Genomic DNA, 26,580 nt, shown 5'->3' with positions numbered 1-26,580 from the left:
ATGCATGAAAGAGCTGAGCAGAGTTTGCTTTGAACATGTGGAGATACAGAGAAGAACCCTCCATTTAGACTCAGAACTGAAGGTGTGTGTGCCTGTATCACAGTGAGACAACCTTCACACAGTCAAAAAGAGCTTTGTTAATTACAGGAATATTAAGTATTATGTACACATACACGCTCTCAGACTGAGCGTGTGAGGGGTCTCAGCATTCATCACAGTCAGATCACATCCCCTCTGGTTTAAATCAAAAGCAGGAGGCAAAAGGAGAGAGGGGATGCTGAATTCTAATGGGTCACAGGACAAAACTCTTTGGTGTTCAGATGGATGTAAAATTAAACAGGACTGTGTGTGTGTGTGTGCATGCATACACACTATGTGTGTATCTGTCCATCTCTCTGTGACAGGTCCACATAATAGGTTCATCATCTCTTCTCTCAAAAGAGGGGGAAAGACTGACAGTGGTAGCCAGCTGTCAGTAGTCGTGATACCCTCTGCATGTGTGTGTGTGTGTGTGTGTGTGTGTGTGTGTGTGTACACACACACGCAAGAGCACACATTTGTGTCTGCACACATGCCCATCTTCTCACGCGATATCTCCTGCTGTGCTGCCTCATTGCAGACAAGTGCTGGGAACCAGTATGCCACTCATTTCAGTAATGGGCTGAGTAATTTCCATGTTTCAGGCCAGCCTAAATACAATGGCTTCACTGCTAAGTGTCTGTCATGTCACCAGCACACAGTGAGGAAGCCCGGCAGGCTAAATGCAGATAGATAGACTCATGTTGTGTCTTCAGTCAGCTGTGATCAGGCGGCTTCAAACTACAGGAATTAAATAATAAAGCATGATGAGCCACTGTGTCAGTCCAGTGCACTGCAAATCCTCAGGCCAAGAAAATAATACAAAAGAATTCAACTGAATATAAAAGAAGACAATAGAAAATAGCAGTAATAGTAGAGATCTTCAGCATTTTGTGATGTTAATGGGTAGCTGAGTCTTTAGTTCTCCAGCTCCAGCTTTTAAATGTGTAATGAAACTCCACTAAACCCTGATTTAGTTATTGATGAATCAATGTTTGATTAATAGGGGATTTGGGACTGAGCTGTAAGCGATAGAGGCATAGTGAAAGCCAAAATCAGCCATGACTGAACTCTATAACTTTCCAAAGAATCCATTATACCAGAGCCAAGAGAGCAAGAGCTAAAGAGCAGACCGTGTCTAATAGATGGTAAATATAGTAACAGCAGGCTCAGTGCCAAGGGGACAAAAAAGATATGTGGAAGAAGATGAGACAAGCTCATGTGACAGGGAGAAAAGTGAAAGGTGGAAATAGCTTCCTGTCTTTTCATGACGTGTTTTTCATGTCACCAGGAAGGAGGTGCTCAGGACTGACCTCAGGGAACAAAAATGTAAACTAACGATGGCAGTGTGCATGATACTGGCTGTCTTTGTGTCCGGACAGTGACCTTTCCTCTATTTCACAGTTCCACTTTGTACCATCAACATCATTCTTTGCCACATTTATGTTTGTGCACAGAAGAGAACTCTATGCTCAACATTTGAAACACATTGTGGAATTTGTCATGGAAGGCAAAGAAATTCTAACATGACTTTCTGTCAATGTTGTGAGTTGTCCCACATGCAGCATTGGCTGTTGGCCATTATGATACACCACACAGAATTCAGTGATTGATTATCGTGCCTGATGTCTGCTCTCACTGCTGACTCCCCAAGTCTGTCGGATTGGGTTATCGGGGCAATATCTTATAGTCTGAACCCAGTGTAAGAAGATTGTTTTGTTGGACAGCGTTTGACCAAAACAAGATTTTATGATTCATGGAAGTGTTTACCTGCCCCTTCGTGTCTTAAGGTTACTTTCACTCTATTTATATATCTCTCTCTTGTCAATCCCTTTATGGAGACAACCACAGAGGCAAGCAGGTTAACTACCGTGATGAAATGTGTTCTTCCCCAGCCAATCAATTATGATCCTGTGTTGCAGTAGACTGGGGTGACACTAGTGTGAGGGAAGGATGCAGGGTTGGGTATCAGGGCATCTCGACCCAGGATAATGGCAGTGTAAAGGGATATGCTCTGGAAAGCGCATAAGATTGCAGCTTGAAGTTGTCTTTCTCCCTGTTGCCTCCCCTGTCTTGTCTTTGCCTCATTAACCCCAAATACACACCATGTCTTTCTCACTTTACTGCTTTAGTACCATCTCCTCAACCTCTGCCTCACTCTTCCTGTCCCTCTCTGACTCCCTTTGTCTTTCATTTCTCGACTTGTAGCGGAATCTCTTGGGAAAGTCGCCACCTTGTAAACAGACTGGCGTCGCGTCTGTGATTAAAGAATACCTTTGTTCAACTTTGCCAGGGAAGAAATGGCTCTCTCTGTTGCTAGCTATTATAAGGCCCTGCCTTTCTTGTGTCCTTGGAATACTGATTCATCCACAGATCAGAAGTTATCGCTGTGCCTGGCACACTAAAAACAAACACGCCTCTGCCCACTCAGCAAGGGAGCTTCTGTTTGAGTGCAGTGATGCCAGGGTACTTTATTTGTAAAATACTGAATCTACTGGTTATGTGGAAAGTGAGTATGCTCAATATGATTAAAATGCATGCCCTCACCTCCTTACCAAGCACAGCTCTATCAGGATTTTCCACGAGGGCTTCCTCTGTGTAGATATGAACAGCTACGGGTGTAGTTTTAATGACAGGGATCCAAATGAAATGAGATGAGTGGGTAGCAGAGATGGAAAGCGACAGATAATGAAAGATGAAGTCAGATGATGGAATTGGGCAAACATGGAGGATTTCTTTCAGTTTATCCGGAAAGTATGTCATTAGACCAATATAGAAAATCTGTCATAGGCCTAGTTCCTGATGAAAAGTTGACAGCACCATCTGTGTATGTCAGTGTTAGTGTTTATCTATCGGTGGCAGTGGTGGGAGTGTGGTGTGCAAGGTTTGAATGGTGTTTTAATTACACAGTCTCACAGTTTAGTGTTAAGTCTTTTAAGGCTCAAATTAAAAACTTTTGTGTTAGAAGTAACACAGAGCCGCACATATACACACAGAGATAGTGTATAGTATAGTAACTCTAGTTTGTAACTATTTTTTCTTGGAAACAAGAAGATAACAAGATCCAAAGGCCCAATTTACAGCATGTGATCTTTTAATTGGATCTAGTATGAATGACAGCTGATTCATGGATCTTGAATGTACACCAAATGCGCTCTTGATATCTTGATTCTGGCTGCAGTGTGATTGTATCTAAATATGCAAAAGTTGTTATGATGTGGACAATGTTGTATGTGCAAACTTCAAAGCATAAAAAGTCAAAACAGAGCTACTAAAGCCTGCTGACAGCTGATTCAGGTATGCTGTGATTGTCAGAAATGGACATCACTTGAGAAGACAACCTAATTTCTTTAAAAATGTGCTTCCTTAATTCTTCTGTCTGTTCATATTTCTTTCTACCATCGTCAGCGAGAGGGACTAAGACATGAATAGATGGAAAAGACGCAAGTGAGGGAAACGTGGATGCAATTAAGGGAATTGGGATATACCTACTGTGACTTGTTACAGTAGCAAACAACACAGGTGTTCCTAATAACATTAACAATGCCTCTGTTTGATTCAATTGTGCCAGTAAGCCATGACAGTGCTACAGTGGAAACAAAAGCATCTAAATGAAATTCAGCCATCATTAATTTTTATTATTTACACCTGCGCTTTTTCTACTGTGACATGTCACCGTGTCTTGTGTGGAAGAGGCCCACAGACTATCTGGGAACGAGGAGCAGGTGTGTAGGCAGGAGGAGAACAGGTGCCTGTATGGGGTCTTTAATCATTTTTGAATGTGTAATTAGTTTTGGTGTGTTGCTGTTTGCACCTTTGCTAGAAAGCTACAATAAAATATATGTAAAACAGATCAACTGTTTAAAAGGGGCTTTTTCCAATTTAAGATTACATCTCGCTAAAGTGCTGTGAATAGTGTAAGTTTAACAAACTTACTAATTAAAGTTGTCTTTACTTGGGTTTTTCATTTTGATCCTACACCTTATCACAGTAAAAATCCTGTAGCAGGCTCTGGGAGCAGACCAAAACAAGAAATCTCCCAAGGAAAGCAATTTTGCTGTTTAATTAGTGCGAAAAGACCTTGCAGTGTAAGCCTACTTTAAGCTGTATCAATACCCTCCTTCTCCCATCACTTGGCATAATAGCTGGCAACTGATAACCCAAACACTATTCTGAAAGTAATTTGCCAGACTAGCAGCGATGCACCTGTCCCCAGCACCGCTTCTCTCCCTGAAGTCATCTCTCTTAATGACTTGTGCCTATTGTAATTGGCTCTGGCTGGTTTCATTTACAGTTCTGATCAGCCAATCAGATTAGCAATGTGTCATGTGATAGTGTTAGAAGCCTTGTTGAAGCCCTGAGGAGACTGATGAGTGATGGGACAGAATGAAGTGGGTTATCTGAAGGGAGTTTTAACAAGGTCTGGGACTTAGGCAGTGGCAAGACAGATAGAGAGGAACTGGAAAATGCAAAACCAGATTGGATACCGTATCCCTCAACAATACAATGAGTGCACAGAAAGTTAGAAATGGCTGCTCGTTCCGTGAAATGCCCTGGCCAGGGGACAGTGACTCTGCATACAGGGTTCCTTTTGAATTCACCTTTAAATTTATTCACAAACTCCAAAACAGAACAACAAAGTCTCCAGTCTATGTCATGTCTGAACACAAGGGTTTATTAATCTTTTCACCATAATTACGGCTTTCTGAACTTTAAGATATTTTGGAATACTTCTGTAAAGCTGTGCCCTTTAAAGTCTGAACATGATAAAATGTAGAACACATATACCCCCTGTGCCATACGTGGCACATACAGATTGCTCTGGTTACTGGGTTGTTTTGCGCCTTGTGTTGTTGGCTGTGCTACCATGTGTGGTTTTATTTTCTGTGTTGCAATTCATTTTTTAATTGTGCTGTACTAACCTGGAAACACATTTCTCAACTGACTTTAATACAGTACAATTCTGTTCAGCACATAGCAGGTGAAAAAGAAGAAAACGAGTGTGGTACTGCCCAGATATCAACATAATGTGGCCCATACGGTACTGTATTGTAATGAATTGAGTCGTGTTAGTGTTGAAACAAGGACAGACTCAGGAATCTGCTACAGCAGAGGAAGAAAAATGGAGAAATTCAGCAGTGCATGTGCTGCCTCATGTATTATGGCTCAGTATTGTGCTGTTACTGTATGTGTAGGTGGACATAAAGACTACTGTTTTTCTTATTTAAATGAGAGACACTGTAAAGTAATAAGATACAGAAAAAAGATTTCAGTCAGATTTGGCAAGGCAGGCACTTCATATGTCCATATAATTTCCCCTTCAAAGCTCCTTCAGTAATGCTCTCATCTCCTCCCATATGCGTTTGAGATTTTCTCTTCATTTATCTTTTCTCATTCTCCTCTATTACCTCGCTGTAGTCCACCTGTGAATTAGTCTTCCTGACTCTTTAGTTGCAGCATGATGTATTGTGACATTTTCCAATGAGCTATTCCTCATGTGCAGCCCTGCTCCCAGCTTCTTCTAGTCCCTGCTTGTTGTGATTTCATTTCCTTCATCATCTACTTTTATGTGACTAAGGAAAATAATCATAGTAATAACAATGCTGAATATTTGTTGCCAAGGGCATCATCCACTGGTTGTTTGTACATAAGCTGTCCAGGTATTTAATGGCTATTCTAATGAGAAAAAGAAATGTAGCTAGCTAAGTATAGTCTTGTTTCAGCTTTGTCCTTGGTGACAGTCTCTACAAGTGGACCTTTTTCAAAACATTGTGAATTTCCACTGAGAGCACTTGTCAGACATATTTCACAGTAAGAATAACTGATCAAAAGTATGACTTTGCCAAAAATGAAAATGAAACTTGCTGTGCATTTTTGTCCTTTAGATTTGTTGTGCTCTCTCCGTACGCCCTCTCATAAAACTTCACTGCAACCACACATTTGCCCCCAAGAGGAGAACCAAGACCAAACAGATCATTGTTTTTATACTGACCACACCATTCAGGAGCAGAAACTGGTCTTTTTTTCCTCTTTTGCGACATTGGAGAGAAAAATCCAGACAACAAAAAGAAAAAATAAAGTGATAACAACAGAAAGTGACAGTCAGACAGAAAGAGAGCATTAGCCTAAAGCCAAAATGCTGGGAGCAAAAGAGTGTTTGGGGGGTCGATAGAGACATATAAAGAGAAGGCAGCAAAGAGAGAGAAAGAAAGCTCAGTTTGTAGCCTGTAGCTGTGGATTAGACCTGACGGCCCCAGGAGTCAATCAGTCTGCTCGCTCCTCTCATCTCTGGGCAGACGGGAGAATAACAGGGCTGTCTAACTGCCTGGCAGGGGCAGGTGGAGGTGTCGGGAGTAGTGTTGGACGATGGAGATGGAGCAGGAGGGCAGAGCCTAAAGGAAGAGGTTGGAGGTGATGAAGTTTGTCTTTGCAGAATTCCCTGACTTACATCTTTTGCTGCATCAATCTCACAAGCACTGTGTATAACAATACTTAGATCACATGGCAAGTTGTGTGTGTGAGAGGGGTTGCTTATAGTCAATAAACCTGAAAATGGTATCACCAGAGTAAGAGAGTAGTATTTATCATTTGGCCAAAACTCGACTCTAAGATGATGGTAAATCGGTGTTGTATTTGCATCTCCACAGTGATGTCTAGTCTTTGACTGCAATAATACCCACAAGTACAATCTCAGAACAGAGGAACATAAAATTAAAAGCACACAGGTTGTTCCAGGGGGAACATGAGGTTTTTCAAATACTGTAGCAACAGAAACATTTCCAGTAGGTTTTACAAGATTTTTTGCAAATGAGTAGTGCATAGTGCAGCTGCAGCATACCAGACCAATTGTAGACCAATCCTTATTGTAAAGGATGCATATATATAGATGTATAGATAGTTATATAGATAGATGTTTAATTGAGTTTGTGTGTGCGAGTGTAGTACAGCTACTGGAGTCGTTTGCCTGAGAGGCTTGCAGGTTTTCCTCCTTTTAAAACTGAACACGAACTTTTATGGAGACAATTAAGCCTAATCTCACTCGTTAATTAGTGTAATTCCTGCTCTGAAACCACATTATCACAATCAGTCCTCACTTGTGTAAAGTTAATTTTAGCTTTAAACTTTTAAATTTTTCAGTGAAAATAATACATCATTCATTATCTCATCTGGACAAAAACACTTGACTTGAATAAAGAAGTTACTTAGCTTATGTAAGTTTCAGTATTTTCCAACTCCATTCATGCAACCCAATTAAACCATAAATAAAGGAGAGAAGTCTGTGGAAAAAAAGGGAGCGTGCAGAGTAAGCTAGTCTAAGAATTTCTTTCTCCATTTATGTTATTTTAGCTCGATAGCAAGATGCAAAACGTAAGCCTCGAGGGTGATTGGATTACTTAAGATTCACTTTGAGGCACTTTGGGATTAAGTCTTACAATACACAGCAATTCTGTGTGCAGCTGGGATGCTGTCTAAAATGTAAATAAAGCAGAATGCGATCATTTGCTCATTGTTTGTGACATATGGTCATTCCTTTCTTGTGTATAATTTATGCAGTGTCTCAAATTTTTTGGTATCATCGGTTCTACAGATGGGTATGTAGCTGCAAATTAACATGCCAGCAGTACAGCTACAGGGAGGTCTGTTGGTCTGTCAAAAAACTTTTTGTTTTTTTGTTTTTTTTGCCTTGATTTTCATGGTTTCCAGATGATGAAGCCTACTGACTTTTGGGATATAATAAAGAACCATTAAATTGCTTCATAAGCGGTCCCTGAGTTTTACTGGCACTGCGACTTCCAAAAGAAAACATGAGCGCTCACCTCAACAGTGTCAAAATGCTGTAAACAGATGTCCTTTACTGTTGTTTCATTATTTTATATCCACCAACCATTGATGGTGGGACCAACAATTTGTACTGGGAACAAAAAAAACTGCAAAAGTCACAATTCCTATCTGAGTTACCTGAACAACAGGATCAAACTGACACGTTGAAGTGTAATTCAGATCACCTGCTGCACAGGGTGTAAAGGCTGGCTCCTAACGAAAGATTGAGAGCACCTTGGTGCATTACCTTCTTCACCAATCAGGGTGTGACTATGCCTTCTATTGAAGGCTTAAGAGAGGTGGTGAATGCAACGCCTGGGTCATAATGATCCTTCCTGGTACTTTACATGCTGTCAGCCAGAAACTCTGGTCTCTTCAGACCCTGTTGAGCTTGTCTGTTTTTTTTTTTTTTTTTTTTTTTTAAATCTCTCCCCTCTTATGTTTTTGTAGGACGTTTTAAGCATTCCAGAGCCTGAACCACAATAATAATTAAAAGAAAAAAATAATTTTAACTCGGTTAAATGCATTAGCTCTGTCTTAGTGCTGTTTGTGAAAGAGATTGTGCTTTTGTTACAATAATTAGCCTGATGCTTGTAGGTTTCTGTTATTGTTGGTCTATGTTGAAATGCCTTTTTACGCAAACCCACACATTTTCATTTTGCCTATTCAGAAAAAAAATTCAGAAGAACATTTCAGTCTCTGTATTACCATATGATTGAAGAGACACATTTTCATTATTATTGGGAAGACATGAGCTTTGGTTTCTCAGTAAATATTAGTAATGATTTTTGGTATTTTTATGTCGTTAGAACTTGTTCTCGGGCCTCTTCCCAATCAAGCACCTGGGAAACCAGTACCATCACACAATACAGGATTACATGCACACTTCCTGAGAGGCAGTCAGCAAAACTTTTTGATTTGACCAGTCTGTTTCCTTTGTTCTCTAGACCTCGTAAATCTGCAAGAAATGCAAATGGAGACTGACACCTCTTCATTAGACAGGAACTCTTTGTTGCCAAGCAAAGTGCTTCAATTGCTTGATGTGAGAAATACATTTTACCAGAGATACAAATGATCTTCACTTTACATCACAGTCATCACATCTCACCTACTTGTTATGTTTCTAGTACTTAACACTCAGAGATGGGCAGACATGTTGGAACAGCAAAGATCTGTAAATTGCCATTGTGTTCGAGTAGTTAAATCAAAACTTTTGTGAGAAAGTGGTGTTAAGCAAAGGCCTGCAGACAAGCTCCATGACACAGGCATGATGCAATGGAGAGAAGGAGTAGAAGAAGAGAGCAGCAGAGAAACCGAGTGATTGGGTTTGGGGAGTATTCATTTAGGAAGACAAACAGCTTCATTTTAAGCTAGCCAAGCACAGAGACAGTCTCTCACTACAAATGGGTTGAAATTTGCATCTTTTCGCTGATGGGGGATCCAAGCCTCATCTTCACTCTCTCAAGTGATCAAAGATTATCTGAGGTCTTGCCTGAAGAGCCAGCTTTTTTTTCTGTCAGCTTTTGCTGAGGTAATTCCTCTCTGCTCTTGATTTGCTGTTGATATTGTCACATTCACACTTATCTAGAATATATAAGGACTGTTCGCTGTTTTGTTTCATTTCTTGACCACATACAGTAAAAACAACAAAAAAACAAACAAGCAAGAAAAAAAGCAGTCATTTCACAGTAGAAATGGCAGACTCGTGACCACTAGATTTGATTTCTTTAACTCTCATAATCACTCTGGTGATGGCTTTACAGCTGAGAATGAAATTAAGTTTGGAGCTTAGGAAACAAACAGATCATAGTGATTATCTGAAACATTCTGCAGGCTCTGTAAAAGCAGAAAATGTTTGATTTGCAGGTGAATTTAGGACAGTCTGCTTGTGCAATCTGCTATCATTCATTTCTTTTGTGTAGAAATTCTTGTTGCTACATCTAAACAATGTTTTTAAAGGAGCTAAAAAAAAAAAAAAGAAGAAGAGTATTTCAGTATTTCAGCTTTTGTATTTGACCCAGTATGTGGGTTGGTGGGAATGCAGGGAGGAAGTAGCCACAGGAGTAGCCACTTGTGTGTGTTTGTGTGGGCTGGTGTCTGTATGATTGTGTAAAGTTGGATTGTTGCCATCACTGAGAATCAGCACCTACACATGCCTTTAAGGTTTCCACTACACTTGACGGTATGCTCATGCCTTTACACAAATAGTAAACATTTAGCACTTGGACACTTGCCTGCCAGAGGGATTTATGGTAGCTTGGGCTTTATGTAGCTAGTGTTTAAGAGGGTTTGTGAATAAAAAGCACAGAGATAAAAAAAATTACTTTCAGGTGCAATTGGCATTTCTGTTTTTTTTTTTTGTTTGTTTGTTTTTGTTTTTAAAGACAAAGGCAGTTTTTCAAGGTAAACAGTTCTTTTAGGATTTACGATATTTTTAAGGCAGTGTAAAGCAGCCTCTCAAAGATTGCTTTGGTTTGACAGTACCAGTTATCTAAGATATTGTCACTTTCTTAATGTAAGGGCACAGTCACACAAAGGCAAATGCAGGGAAATGGCAGCCCCTCCAAGTGCTCAATGTAGGCAATGCAAGATGTGACGTGGAGATCGGTTTGCTTGGTTTGTCGGGTCAACCGCACACATTTCTGTCACCGGTTGAGGTTGTATCTTTGCTGGTCAGATGTCACCAAATTTAAACTCCAAGGGAAGCTGAGATGTTAATTTGCTTTGCAACCAGAAGCAGTTTTTTTTTTTTCATCCCTTTGCTGGCATAGTTCGGTGAAGTGAAGGGCATGTCGATATTCACCTGTGTCAGTTTTCTGCATGTGTGACTGCACTTTAATTCAGCAACCTTCATTCTGGCATTCATTTGAGTATTACCTAGATGATGAGGCTCTGACCAAACCTACTGAATAAAGACTGACCTTACTCATGTGTCATATTTAAACTTGAAACATTGTTTTTTTTTCATTAATATTTGTCCTAAAATTTTACATAATCAACTTTTTTCCCTCTTTTCTTGCATTCATTTATTTTCCTTCTTAGTTTGTGCAGCTTATTTGAGAATTTCAGCATCACTTGACATTTATTACCCATATCTTGGGTTGTTTCCCCCCGTCTCTTTTTTTTTTTTTTACCTTGAAGACCCATTTTCCAATTACAGATCTTGTCTTTAGGTGTTAATTGCTGACTGACCTCTGGAGCTGTTGTGGACGCCGTACGGATTTTTTAATAACCTCTAATCGCAGTGAAACAGAGAGCAGTAATAGAGAAGAGCCACGCTGCTTTTTAACCCAGCATCCTTCAAAAAGGTGTAATCTCATACAAACACAGAAGCCGGCTATGTGCCAAGTCACAATGCTCTCTTTTTCAAAACAAGAGCCTCTGTGATTCATGCTCCTTCGACATTAAAATGACACACATTTTTGTTTTGCTTGGATTAAATCAGGTCAGCTGAATAGAAAAGAGCACGACAGATATATTCGTTGGCATTTTGCTTTTTTTTTTTCTGAAGCACCACGTCTTGCTTTGTTCTTTTTGCTGAAAGCATTTTCACTGTACAGAGTGACAAACATAAAGTTAACTTAGGAATAATCATGACTACACCATGTTTTATTGTAGCTGCATTGCATTTATGTTCTTTACACATCTGCCCGGATCATCACTGTCCTCATTCCCCCGCAGTGATGAGCATCCAGGCTTAGAGTATTTTGCAGAGTGAATCAATAAACACTTGTCTTTTCCCTGGCCTAATGTGTGTATATTTTGTGTGTCTGCAGGCAGCCCACCAGCCACAGGTACCGGCACACTGGTCATTTATCTGGAAGACTACAATGACAATGCCCCCTATGTGGTACCATCGGTAGCACGAGTGTGCGAAGACGCCCATGATATGAATGTGGCCATAGTTGGTGGGCGGGACAAAGACCTCACACCCAACGCTGCACCATTTAAAATAGAACTGGGAAAACAGCCCGGCCTAGATAAAACATGGAAGGTTACCAGAGTCAATTGTGAGTATTTTACTTTAAAATGACTTTTGTATGTTCTTGAATTTAATGGGAGACAACATAAAAATTGAGTCTTTAGGATAATCTTCACAAGAGGCAGAAATGCCCATTCATGCAGGGTAATACAGGAATAAAAATAAAAGAGGAGAAATGAGTAGGGTGACAGGAAGTAACAGTAGATCAACAGTACATTGCAAGAATATTCAAAGGTCACTTCAACCTGATACTATTTTATATCCCTTTGTACAATGTTAACAGGAGTCTGTGCAGAGACGTCTTAATTGCACATGCGAGTATGGATCCGTGATAAGCATGGAGAGGAAAAATGATACAAACAGGGGAGGGGGGAGGAGGATAGACAGACAACCAAGACATTGATTCAGGATTGCATCACGACTGACAGCGCTGTCTGTGTGTGTGTTTGAGTGACAGAGCAGAGCTAAAACCTGCCCAGAGGTATTAACTGTGACTGACAGCAGGAGAGGGAGGTACAGACACTCCTCAATCACCCCTGCTGGAAGAGACAGATACGGCCAGCAGAAAAAGAGCCCACTACCAGTCAAATGGACTGGCACTGTGCTCGTCTTGTGTGTGTGGGTGTGTGTGTGTACATGTTTTTCTGATCTCGTGGGGACAAAAACCTGTCTACATAGCTACAAGTGGGGACTCACCTACCTTGTGGGGTCAAGATGCAAGTCACCATGGGGAAATGATTAATTATTAGGGTGAAGACTTGGTTTAAAGTTAGGTTAAGTTTGAGGTTGAGGTTAAAGTTCGGGTAAAGGACAGGGTTAGGCAAGTTATGGCTTTGGTTTGAGTAAGTGAGCAGGAATTGAATGTAAGTCTATGTAATGTCCCCATTGGGCATGATAACCTTCACTATGTGGGTGTGTGGCAGATCTAATAAAAAATAGAATTTTAATTAATAGTGGATGGGATGCAACTGGATAAAATGACACATATTAAATACAATTATTAATTAAACCACTTGGTGAGAAAGCAGCAGAAACAGTAAGCGTGTTTTCCCATTTCCCATCACTTCAGACTTCATTGATTATTTAAGTCTCCTGACACACCTGATCAATCCTGATCCTGATTGATCAGGATCTATTGTCAATTAACATTCTGTTTTTCTACATATCTGAAAGGTCCCACACACAGTCCAGTCTCATGCAGTGAAATTGTTTGGAGTAAAGCAGCTGTCCTCCTGATGAATTCTGCGCCCACACATCTAAATAATATAGAGAGTTCCCTGTCCTATCAAGTTTACAACTTTTAGTTTTGTGACTTGAATGTGTCATGATTGCTTTGTTATTATCATTATTATTATTATTATTATTACTATACATCTCAGTTCAGATTCAAAGGAGCTGATCTAAGCATCAAGATGACTGTGTAGGTGAATCTAACTGGATAGGGTGCCCTTTGAATAGCAGGAAAAATACTGCCCCATTGACTTTATATCAAGTTTTTGTTGGTTGACTGCACAATCACTTTCTACTGCCTCAGGATGGTAATGCAGCAACAGTGTGCCTCATCTTAAGACCAACAAGCCCATAGACACAAGGATATTTGCTGCTGAGACAATGTTGGTGCTGTACATGAAAATGACAGGTGTGTCTGTCAGAAACAAGCAATGATACTTACACTGCTCTGTACGCTGCTCTCCACCAGGCATAAGATCAAACTGTTGTACTATTCATATCTGGTTTGTGAACGGTGTACAATAGACTGCACTTTGAAATTTAATGGACAGCTGTGAGAGTGGTATAGTGTATTAATTACCAGTAAGAAAATAAATAAGTGTAATGTGCAAAATGCATAACTATTTCTTTAAATGATAAACCTGAACAAATGCATTAAGAATTATTAAGTGCGTCATATGCTATAACCTTCAGTCATCAGATATTATCCCAGATAAACAATCAAATGAGGTTCAATCCTCCTGTAGATATCCAGCGACTTTAAAAAAAAACATCAATGCCAAGGTTTGTGGGGATACAAAACCTTATTAAGACACATTATTTTTTTCTGTTAACTTATGACTAATTTGCAGGAGTAATCACTCAGGATTTGAAAGTGGCTAAAGTCAAACATAACAGTTTTAAAACTACCCGGAGAAGACAAATAAAATATGCAGATTTGCATATTATGGCACATATCAGCAAGAAGTGAACTGGCACCAGCACTTCCTCTTGTGTCTCTTGAGGAATTTTAAAGTGTGATGCAACAAAATGTAACAATCTTATGCAACTCAAGTGGTGGCAGTTTTTGTCGTTTCATTTGTCAGGAATGGCCTGGTAAACAATTACTTGAGGTATACAAGTTTCGCCCTATAGCACCCACATTTAGTTCTGCTTTGCAAAATGCACATCTGAATGCAGAATACTTGCAGGATGGATTGTTGTACATCTACTTTATTAAACCTCTCTCTTCCTCTGTGTGTCCTCCACAGCCACACACTCCCAAATCATGCTCTTGCACAGTCTGAAGAAAGCCAACTACCAGCTCCCATTGCTCATCACCGACTCAGGGGTGCCCCCACTGTCCAACAGCACAGAGGTCAAAGTTCAGGTGTGTGTCTGTAAGAAGAACAAGATGCACTGCAGCTCCGCCCACTCCCACCGCATCAGCCTTCACGTGCTGCTCACAACCCTCCTGCTCGCCGTACTCTGTGAGTACCAGTATGACATACTGAAACACTGTTTGCATTCCGTGTATAAGTGTACATTCATTCTGCAAAAAGTGTGTCTTGTGGATTTCATGTTTCTATATTTCTTTGCCACGGTGCCTACGGCGCTCCCCGGGAAGTCAAACTTGAATTTACTCTGAATATCTCATTTAAGCCATTAGCGATACCATGAATAATTCAGCCTCCTCCATTCACAACACAAGTGTAATGGAGGACGTCCAACAGCTAGTTTGGTAAGAAGAAGAACTTTACAAAAAAAATTAATAAATACTTTAAGGCCCCCAGATCCTGTTCCTCCATCTTGGTCTCGTTCTCTGTAGTTTGTAGTCGTGCTTGCTGTACGCCAGAGGCAGAGTACAGCAGGAGGGATGGTGAGAGTGGGGAGAGGACTAGTTATGAGAGGGGGAAAAACTATGGAATATCTAGGAAAAGACAAAGGAAAATGTGGTGGAAAAAAAAGAGTAAAACTTCCAGCCTAAAAAATTGTGTCATGGAAATTATCACCTTTTGTTTCGTCTGCTGATTTGTTTTAGTGTGAAATGTTTCACTGAACATTGTCAGCATGTCTTCCATCCTTTTCCCAGTTCTTTCCTCTATTTTTTGTTGTTTTGCTCTATTGATCTTAACATCTTCTCTCTCTCTCTCTCTCACTCTCTCTCTCTCTCTCTCTCATGTCCTGTTGATCACTCCCGCTGGCATGTTTTGCCCTGTTTCCTGTCACTCATCCCTCGGCCCTCTCTGCCACTGTTTTTCCTCCCCTGTGCCACCTGTTCTGTTGCTTTGGCTCTGTTTAGCAATCAGCCACACTCTCCCCATAATCCTCTGCTTACAGGCAGAATCTCTGTGTCTCATCTTCTCATTTTCTCTCTATCTCTGAATCACAGCATCTAGCATGACCCATCGATCTTTCTCTGGGTATGGATCAATCTGTCTATCACTGCATATTTTTTCGCCAAGCACGTATTCATAGCAGATGACTGTGCTGTGTATGGGAAGTCCTTGTTTGAAGCTGCACCTTAAAGAACTCATCGTCTGTTTTTCTCTTGTTGTGTAGTTAGAGCACTCAGTTACATGCAACTTCTGTTGAAAACTTGTGATTCAAATAACACATATTTAATTAAACTGACAACGTGTGGAGAGCAACAGAATAAGCGCTCCAGCGTTAATAGGCCATTAGTCGCGGTTTCACTGCAACACACTAATCATGAGCGTAAACCGATGCTGAGTCAGCATCCGCGGGCGAGCAGCCACCTCTCAGAAAGTTTTTGTGGCAGCCACCCTGAGAGTATCCCAGCTGGAGCAGTCAGTTAGCTTTTCATGCTCCTATTTTTAGAAATATTTTGTTATATGTGGTTGTTGTGGAAGTCGACTGTGTCTCGACTAGAAAGCATGATAATTGGTTGACATGCCAGGATGACATTAGAGTCTTTTCTGCAGATGTCCTTTTGCTCTGAGCGACAGTAGCATTCTTTACTGTAAATAATTTAGTGACAGGCAGTGGCATTCATTAACCAAATAGCTCCTCCATACGACAGATTCTTGGGCTGTCTGATCCTGTGCCCAAGTGCGTGTCCATTCATTTGGACTGAAGCATGTTTGCGTTGTCAGAAAAGAAGAAACTGTGAGCAGTGTTTACCCTGGAGCTGGAAGCTGGAGATTACAGAGAGATAAGAAGCATGAACAGTGTGTGTGTGTGTGTGTGTGCCTGCCTTGGGAGTCTCAGATAGTATTACAGCTGGACAGCAGAGACTCCACCAGTTGAGATGCAGGACATCTCCACATACGCACACACACGCTCACACGCACACAGAGGGGCCCAGAGAGATGACTCCTGCTGCAGATCATCACAGAGACCTGTGCAGGGGGGACACATAGAGGGGACTGATCACTGCAGTGTATAGTCAGATAGTCTGACAGAGAGGCAGAGAGGATCCTGTTTCAATTCCTTATCTCTAAGCTGAACTCTGACCCTGCAAGAGAGAGATGGGGGGAAGAAAAATGGAAAGAGCCAGAGGGGAGGGATTGGAAAAGGAGGCGAGAACAAAGGTGTGGAGATTAAACTCTTTTGTTTTGTTCTGTTTTTCCCCACCAGGCTACAGGCACATGCATGGCCATGCTGCAGTAATGTTTTCTTATTTTCTCAGGCTCCTTGCATCTGTATCTCTCTTACCTTACCTAGCTCTCTTCCCCAAAGTTCATGTTCTATATTCTATATAATACTTAGCATCAACAAAAAAAAAATCTAGTAAGGACCATCTAATAACTTTAATTAACATAATCAGATAAGACTGATATTGAACATTTCTGCATACTGTTCACTTTAAGTAGAAATTGTTTATACTTGCATGTTAAATTGAAAACTTCAGTTTTTCACTTAACATAAGTTATTTGTGTAATGTAAGTTAGAAACATCTGAAAGTCTGACATTTGAGACTAATCACCTCAACTTTTCAGACTTTTCTTGCTTACTATACTACTACACTAGACCGGCACCTCCAGAAATGACCTGTAGACTTGATGCATTTGGAGTGAGGATGGGCCGATGTAGCTGTAGATGATGTGAACCCCTGTCTTCAAGTCTTCAAGGATGCCACATGTCCTGGATGGAAAAGCAAGAAAGTGTCAGTGAATTAAATCCAAGCAAAGGGCTTAATTAGATTTCCTTGGCAAACCAAACCATACAGTATGAAAATCTTGTGTTTTATTCACACAACAAGAAGTACATGTCATTGTTTCAAACTCATCTAAGCTACAATTTCTACAGCAGTTTGTATCTTGTGTGTGTTTGTGGGTAGGCTAAGGGTAATGGATATCTGTGTCTTCAAGTGGAGCTTGAGAAGAGAGAAAATGATTATAAACAGAAAATGCTATCTTGACAGTACCTCAGTTCCATTTTCCACATGGAAAAAAAAACATATCCCTGTTAAAAAAAACTCCAGTGATTCACAATTGTATAGTTTCTACAAACAAAACAAGACAAAACAAGAAGCAGATGAGTCTGTGAGTCTCCAGAACTGACACTTGAATCAATAACCAGGTTGATTTTTGTTGAAGAGAGATCACCCCCCCACCACTAACGGATTTTCTCTTTCTGTGTGTATCTACTAGAAGCCAAAAGAATTTAAATGATGTGTGGGTTTTGAAGCTCGCTTGTTAATATGGTAGGAAACTGTGCTGCTGCTGTCACCGGCCTCAGTCAGATCACACTGTTTCATCCGTACCTGAAGCCTCCACCGACTCCTTCAGCACCGCTCAGCTTAGCAACACTGCCAAAAGTAGAACCACGTTCTGACAGCTTTCTGTCCGAGCTCTCCCATATAGCACTCTACTGGGGTTGCTTTTCAGACCCTTAAATAATGTATATAAACCTGCAGGACAAAGAGGGAGGCTCTGGAGAGTAAGTGCTTGTATGTGTGCAGAGTGCCAACATATACTGTTTCTTCTAATGCTTACGAGACCTTTGTTGCTGTTGCTGGATTGGCAGCTAAATCCCAAGGCTTTGCAGGGGCCTACTTTCAGTCCGCTCCATTGTAAGCCTTTCTTTTGTGATCAATGTGCCATAGACTCACTCACACAACCCATGTATATACACACGCACACACACACACACACACAGATTACCATAAAGAAGGGAACAATTACAGAATTATCCTGCGGTCCTGTAGAGGGAAATGCTTGCAGATATATAAAGTCACATACACACTCAGATCCAGGGTGTTAAATGTCCATGTGAAAGCATCCATTGTTCACCTGAGATAAGACTTCCTAATTGGGCAAACTAAATGCAGTCAATACGTGCTTCCATAAGCTGCACATGCACACAAAAAGGACGGCTACTCATAAGAATGATTCCTAATTTTAGAAGTAATTACAAGCAGGGACGCTCTACTTCAGTTGTTAAGCTGTTGCCTCTGATAGGTGGTAACCCATATCAGATAGCCATACTGCCCCCTATCAGCGCACCTGTGTACTAATGTGCTCTGTACAAAGCATGCACTACCTATCTGCAACAGCCTCACTGTTGCTCAAAAGGACCATGTTGGACAGTATGTAAATAATGTGTATTTCACACATATGTGTTGAGGACATCACTGGACTTTGGAGATTAATGTTTTTTGCCCTGCTCGTGAATTTGGCTTATGAGGGATGTGAAATAAGGTGATAAAGTGAAAATCACTGAGGCAGCAGATGCTGAGGCTCTTTCCTGTATCCCTACTTCTTCTCTCACATATAAACACACATCCACACTCATTTCATCCTGTGCTTCACCAGTTCATCTTGCATGTGCTCAATTTAGGAAGGTCTGCAAGCTCAGACTGCAGGCTAAAATCTTTTTCATGCAGGATTATGGGCTTCAGCTGCAGATTTGTCTGCGGTTGTAATGCACTGCAGAGAACTGCTTTCCTCTGTGTTTCTCTGTAATTTCAGCAAGGGTAATAATGTAATTCAAAGAGTAAAGGCGAGAGGAAAAAGAGAGAGTGAGGGGGCGGAGTAAAAACAAAGCATTTACCATTAAACACAACAAACAACTCCCAGCCCAGATGACACTAATTTACCTCCATCCTCCCAGGGTTTTAAGTCCACACTATTCCTCCTCTCTGATCCCTCGCTTCGCTCTGACAGCCACTTTTCCCCTTCCTTCTCCAGCTCTACACTAATCCCCTCCCAGCTATAGAGACAGGATGTTTAGGGGCTTATTTACTGTTGTAAAAATATGGCTTTTGCGCAGCTTCCTTTGAAGAAACCTTGTGCCAGAGTGATGTGCAAGGCTTTTTCTGCCTTCAGATCAGCTGTGAAGGCTTTTTGATCTTTGAACCAAGATAAGAAGGGTATTCAAAGGGGTGTGTCGTTTCTCGAGACAAACGCCTATAACCAAGTTACTTATTCCATGAATAAACACTGAATAATGGCTTTGATCTGATTCATGAATTTAGAATTCCTTTACTATTACGTAACATTTATATTACTCCTTACTCCTAAACTGCAGAATTTAACTTTGTAAGAACCTGAAAAATTGCCATAGTCACTCTAAAGGTATAGGAATTATTTTTGATCATTAGCAAGTGATGCTTAAAGGCATCATAAATTGTTTATGAATATAGTTGTTGCACTGGACTGCACTCATGTTTTACTCATGCATTATGAATGGTTTGTTGGTACATTTGCCAGTACATCTGTTACAGCAGTTATACAAGGATACACAGGGACTTTTAGCCCCAAAACTGAAGTTGACAAAAATGAAAGTGTTGGTGTTTGCCGCTTGCACGATGAGGTGACATCAGTGTGGACGACAATACACAGCATCTGATTTCTCTACAGTCTGGTGATGTTGTGTTTAAATACCAGCCCTTCTACCATTTCAATACAGACCTTTCCCACAGCTGATATTTAGTCTTTTCAAATACAGGTGTAACTAATAACATTCAAACAAGATGGTAGATGCTAAGATTTAGACTTCAGTCCTGCTTGATTTGGCAATGGCCCATGGTAACTAATGGTTATAAATTCAGCTTCGGTTCAATACAGCAAGTCGCACAATTTTGGAGGCAGCAAACAAACAATTTTCTTTGTTTTATTGTCAGAAAACACAAGAGAAGAGCATCTGGTGTTTCTGTTTACACCACAGCACACAAACACATGTTGTTTTAATAAGTCAGTAATTAATTTTTCCAAACACAATCTGATTTTCTGCTGCACATGTGTGAAGACAATTTAAATCCCAGGTGGGAATGGCAGACTCTGTCATGAACACCGGAAACTACTACGCAGAGAGATAATTACAGAATGTAAATACATGTGGTTATTGCTGAAAAAGTGCTGACCAGTATGAAAACACAGACACAGACTGACATATCTGTCATTATTTGATGTTTTGGTTTTTTTTTTTTGTTTTTTTTTTTGCGCATGTGTTTTTGAAAAACCAATCAAATACTTGTTTAAAAAATACAAAATCAGAGCGTAACAGAACTATCAAATTAAATCTAAATCTTTCATTTTCTGATGCTGAAATTGCAGGTTTATTATCTTCAATGTAATGAAAAAGTCTGCATTTTCATTCAAAATTTGGCTGATTTCCAACATCAGTCACTGGTTATTGTATATATATCCTATATACATATGTGATCTGAAATTTATGCAAATATCATTTGAAAATCAAAAAATAAGCAACAGTATAAAAGACTGTATTCTGTGATCAGACAGCATTTAAATTCTTCTCCAGGAATCGCTACACATCATAAGTTTTTACAACACAAGTTCACTTTTAAAAATTTTTGCACAGTTAACTCATTCATCATTACATTCTGGGTTGGTAGGGCTTATTAACTTTCATTAGAGTCAGTGTTACCCTGACAGATTCCGTCTTCTTCTATAATGTTTCTTCTTCATGCTGCAATGCTGCTGTTTTCGTCTAGCAGCCAGGACATACCTGGGCTAATCAACTGTCACACTCCTCTCCGCTCAGCAATTATAAAGGATGGAAAATGGTTACTGTTCCCTCCAGTGTCCCATTTGATTCTTCCTCGCCTCCCGCAGCTTGTTAAATTTACATTTTACGCATTAAGCTGATGCTTTTACCCAGAGAGACTTGGAATAAGTGGAGAAGGTAAGATAAGTCAGCATCAATGAATTACTGTGATACCCCATTAGGTCATTCTTGTATTTGGCGAAGAAAAAGGTTTGAGTCAAAATTTCTTTCTCCCTCATACTGTGAAATGGAAATAGGTTCATTTTCTGGCACAGGTAGATGTTTTCATCTTGTATTAGAACAGGAGAGTGACAGGAGGTTGTTTATACTGTATATGTGGGACCTTTTCAAAGCTGTAGAAAGATGTGAGAACATTATGCTGGTTATGATAAATGTCACAAATATGCCTTACATTTAAAAGTATACATATATAGTGTGTGCATCAGTGTTTGAGAATTTTTACATCAACAACCACAGCAACAAATAAAGAAGAAATATCATAGCAATCAATTATAAAAACTTCCCTCTGTGAGTCTCTAGAGGAGCACAGCATAGCCCTGTGGCTAATTCTACCGGCTGTAACATAAAGTGGTTCATTCTTAACCCTACCTGTCTTCTGGTATAGTGATTACATTCTGTTCATCGCTCTTTCTCGCTTCCTTTTCTTCCTAATTCTGTCTCTCATCTGTTCCTGACCTATGAGTTCATAGCCCATGTCTGCACAGGAGCTGAGGTGAATTGATTCTGCAATGTATTTTCATGTTGGGGCCTTGACTTTTTAGCCAGAGGGGAAGAATTGCCTCTTTTATATCCAGTTCTTCATGTGAGGTGAAATAGGACTGCCAGAGTGTCATTAGATTTGCAAAAACCAATATCTGAGTCTCAAGTGCCTTCGAGTGTTTCTTGACTTTTATTTCCTTTTTTTTTGGGCTGAGTGAAATGAAAGGGGGGCATTGAAAGAAAAATCAATCGGCCCCCACCTGATCTGTAGACCCCACTCGACTAGTTATTCACCCATTCAGTTGTATTTTCATTGCTTTAGAATTTTTTGAATTGTGCTGTCCAATTCATTTCAGAGTGTCCGAGAAAATTATAGTTCACATTCTTCAAGACCTCTCTCTAATCTCATTGAGAGAAAGAGCGATGTAAGAGGAGAGAGAGAGAGAGAGAGACAGAGAGAGATAGAGTGGGGAGGATAAAGACAGAAAAAAAGACATATTGGCATGTGAACAGTCAAAGCGCAGGATGAGTTTGTCTGACTGATACTGGCTGCCAACTTATTAAACAAAGCATGCAAGAGCTGTGACCACCAACGGTGAGAGCAACAGTGCAACCCACTCATGTACTCACAATAGAAACGCACAAACACATAAAAGGATAATGCAACAGTAAACCCTTTAGAAACAATCACTAGCTATGACCAATTGCTACAACCAAATAGGTTGTTTTACAGCCTATTTTGCTTCATGCATTTTGCAAGATTAGCAGTAAAAGGCAAGGCTTAAATATAAGCCTGTTAGGTAAGGCAGAATATGTATGGTACACCTGATATGCAACCACTGCATCTGTGTACTGAGGAGTTGTAGTTGCATGTTACTTCGGCAGAGTCACAGCTATCAGAAACTTATACTGCAATAGTGAGGCAGGTCTCACCTTCCCAGAGTAAGGACCACAAATTGTGGCAAAGAAAGATATAATTTTTAATTCTCAATCTGGTTCACAACACGCACAGGTTAATGTTCAGAGTGAACAGGATGAGAGGCCAGTGACTCAGAAATAGTTTATTCACAGAACACACCAGATTAAAAAAGAAAAGAAAAAACGGTACACATAGTGAAAGAATAAGATCCCACAGAGCTGCACACATTGAGAATCACCAACAGGCAATGAAAGGTGGAATAAACATCTTATGCTATGAGCAGATCAGGGATCTCTAAATTTATTTGCACAATGGCCATTTTAGATAATGTCCCTAGGCCTCCCAAAAAGGAAAATAAACAGTCCTTTAAAAATAGACATGTTATTAAGCTACATTCAAGCTTATGTAATATATATTCAATGGAATTATAAGAGCAATATGCCAAGAGGAGAGAGGCGGGGTTCACCCTGGACTGATTGCAGGGCTGATACACGAAGACAGACAACCATGCATGCACACACTTTGTGAGACCTAACCCCTTCTAATTTAAGCTAAGTTTACAAAGAATTATTTGGGCGCTGTTCAACAAAGAAGGTCATGGTCTGAACAGTATGAATGAGCTGGAATTGTCTCTTGGTCTCCAGGGTGTACCTGTTAAGTATGCAGGTAATGTAATGAGTGCTCATATCCACGGCGCAATCTGAAGTTAGCAAAGGCAAAGTGACCCTTTGCTGAACTTGCAGTGAACCGTTTTGTACCAAGTACACCTACCTGTGTATCCAATTAAATATCTTTCAATTTTGTTTGACCACTTGACTCCTACTTATTCCTAAAGTAGAGTTTATGGAACATGTAGAAGCCAAACGTGTCCTGTCCAATCCAATCATATCAGAAAACAGATTTTTTTTAAAAAAGGAGACAGGGGAAGCAGAGCAGGAGCAGAGTTTCTGTCAAATGCTCAGCCATCTCCAAACATGTCAGAAATTGGGAGCAAGCTTGCAGGAGATGGCTGGCAGAGAGGCAATCAATACACTCTCACATTTCATACTGCAGTGTGTGTATGTGTGTGCGTGTGTGTGGGTCTGCTGTGTGTATTTATGTGACTGCGTGTGTTTTTGCTGTATCAAATTTTCAGAGCAGCTTGTTGTAAGCAATTGTATCAGACTGATGAGACAAACTGTCACTTTACTCGAGAACACACCCGACCTACGATCACCCAAACCTCTGTATCACCAGGGAAAACACAGTTGCAGTTCAAATTAACATATGTTCTGTGATACTTTGAAGTTCAAAGGTTCTCGTAAATATTATGTCATGTGGATTGAAACAGATTCTTCCCTCAGTCCAGTAAGGCTAATTTGTTGAACACATGGCCATATTTTCCACTTCAGAGCTATCCTCGGTACCTTAAACCAAACTCATTCTGACGTAAAAATCTGAGTATTCTGTAAATACACATCAGTAGCCAATTAATCTTCATTGTAGCCACTCCAGGAAGTGTCTCTTGATGGCATGATAAATCAAAAGCTTGGTGCACCTCACTGTGCTCTTAAGTTTGGAGAGAGTTGCCTGTGCTCAGCCGTATTGATCGAACTGTCTAGGATGTTACGGAAGGTACATGCTGACACAGTTTCAGGCAGGACTTTAACATTAAAGCCAATTAGATGCGACTGCCTAAAGGTGGACTGAAAGTGAACAATTATAACTTCTCTGTTCTGTCCTTACTGAATCTTTAATGATGTGATACCATCACCTGTCCTGTGTAATTGATTGCAATCGATCCAGTGCAGTGATGACCTTGCCTTTACAGTATATCCTATCTTCTCTCCTCCTCCCCCCCAACACATTCCCTTTTAACCCTCTGCTCTCCCACAGGCCTGTAGATTCTGCTGAAACCTCCTGTAGTCCTTTTTGCAACACTGAACAGCAACGACTTATCTCCCCCACGCAACCCAGGCTTAGGAGAGAAGAAGGAGACGAAAAAGAAGATGAAGAAGCAAAGAGGAATCTTCTCACCACAACAACTCAAACAAGAAAATAGACACAATCCCCACCGGCACAACTGCTATATAATGTATAACACCACTCTGCATTTTTTTTTTCTTGAGTTTCTCACTTATCTCCCTAGACTCTTGTCTTCTTCTCGTCATCTTTACTTTCCTTGTTGCATCTGTCCCTCCCCATTCCAGTCATTTCTCATCTCCTTATATTTTCTTTACTGTATTTGGCTCTTTGACTTCCTCTCCTTTCTGCAATCCTTTCAGCATCGATTATGCCATTTTTGCTTTTACAGTTTTCATTGTATTCCATTATGGTACCACACCATTACGCTGGCAGACAAATGCTGGGTGTTAGCAGTATTTGTGGCAACATGCCACATCTGTAGGAGATACTTGAAACAACATGTATATTGATATTGTAACAAAACTAAAGCTATAAATCAATTTGATATTGGACCTCACCTCACTTCATCTGAAAACTCTTGCTTCATCCCCAGCTTTCTTTTCCTCCTCCTTCCCTGTTTTTCCTCTCACAGCTACCTCTGTTTTCTTTTTCCTTCCACCACTTCATTCCTTCTTTCAACCCTCCCCGTGATATCATCCAATCTATCTGCGTCTCCCTTTGTCTCCCCCTTCTATCTTATCGACCTCTCTCTGTCTCTCGGTGGGCCAGGGAACACTGCGAAGGCTGAGCTACTGTCCTGGTCGGGGGAGAGCATTGACTTTTTGATGTGTTCCTTTCTTTTCTCGTCTCAGACTGTGTTTGATCTCGTTTCCCTCTTTAAGCAGAGGGAACAAAGCCTGTTTCTTTGTCTGAAGTGGTTGTGGTCTTTTAGGACAAGATGGTAGCCATAAGCCTTCAAAGTCAGAAACTCTCTGGAGTCCTTTCTTCGATTTGCTTCTGTTTTTATTGCATTAGTTGTCATGGAGTGGAAAACAGTATATCTTTATAGTAACGGTGTAAACCTTAAAAAAAAAAAGTACAATTATATAAATATTTTATTTTTTACCATTGTATAAATATACAGTATTGATTAACTTATGTACTTTGATTGCAAGTTCTCTGGTCACCCACACAGTGAGTAAATAAAAAAGAGGAAACGTTTTTCTGTGAATTTTAGAACCTATTTCTAATGCTATTGATGTGTTGACTATTTTATTGTAACATCTATTTGTTTTGTTTGTTTTTCTATTATTATTATTTTTGAAATCTGTGATTATTTGCAGAATCAGGAGTCTTGCTTTGATGACTGCCATGTGTTTAGGTTCAAGTTTGTCTCCAGTCAGTTCTGCCCTCCCCTGTTCTCTCTTCATCTGTCATTACAAGTCACAAGAAGATGTGTCAGAAGAAAACAAAGGCTGTGGTTTTGGTGGATAGATTCGCTTTTTTCTCTTGCGCTCATCAAAAGAACGTAGTGTGTATGGGTTTGTGTGGAAGACCATCTTAAAGAAAAAGATGACATTTTGAATGAGTTATGTCTGTCTTTTGCACTAATTTAATAAAGCCGTTACTGAAAATTCCCACAATGCCGTTTTGCAACTTGTGTGTTCACTGAGAAGCTATGGGCAAACATTCGCCACAAGTGTGAACGTGTGTGAATATCATTTACATCTTTGTGTTTCTGCATCTTAGTCCAAGAAATAGTTTGACAGTCTTGAAAACATTGTTTACTTTCTTGCAAACACTTTTGCATTCCTGTCAAACATGAGACGAGCATGACAACTATTTTTTTGCCAGTCTGTGGTTTCTGTGGTTACCCTTGCCACCACAATTCACTGTGTGCTATTTGAAAAAGTCTAACCATCAACTGTTCATAGAAAAGTGCAAGGCTGCAGTTGTATTTACACTGAAAATAATGAGTGGAGCAACTGTGAAC

At 40.2% G+C, this 26,580-nt stretch overlaps 1 protein-coding gene across 1 annotated transcript in view; it reads left to right on the top strand.

Annotated features, from left to right (window-relative positions):
• The window catches only part of cdh13 (cadherin 13, H-cadherin (heart)), a 279,497-nt gene extending 253,209 nt beyond the window's left edge, over nt 1-26,288 (top strand). Inside the window, exons 13-15 of the mRNA XM_046394809.1 lie at nt 11,676-11,909; nt 14,362-14,580; nt 24,579-26,288. Of these exons, the coding sequence (XP_046250765.1) occupies nt 11,676-11,909; nt 14,362-14,580; nt 24,579-24,586 (461 nt within the window). The 3' untranslated portion in view covers nt 24,587-26,288. The remainder of the gene's footprint in view (nt 1-11,675; nt 11,910-14,361; nt 14,581-24,578) is intronic.
• The last annotated feature ends 292 nt before the right edge of the window (nt 26,289-26,580 follow it).

The sequence above is a fragment of the Scatophagus argus genome, chromosome 7 (genome assembly GCF_020382885.2).
Source record: "Scatophagus argus isolate fScaArg1 chromosome 7, fScaArg1.pri, whole genome shotgun sequence".
In the NCBI taxonomy this organism is placed as follows: Eukaryota; Metazoa; Chordata; class Actinopteri; family Scatophagidae; genus Scatophagus; species Scatophagus argus.
This window is presented reverse-complemented; position numbering and strand designations above follow the sequence as displayed.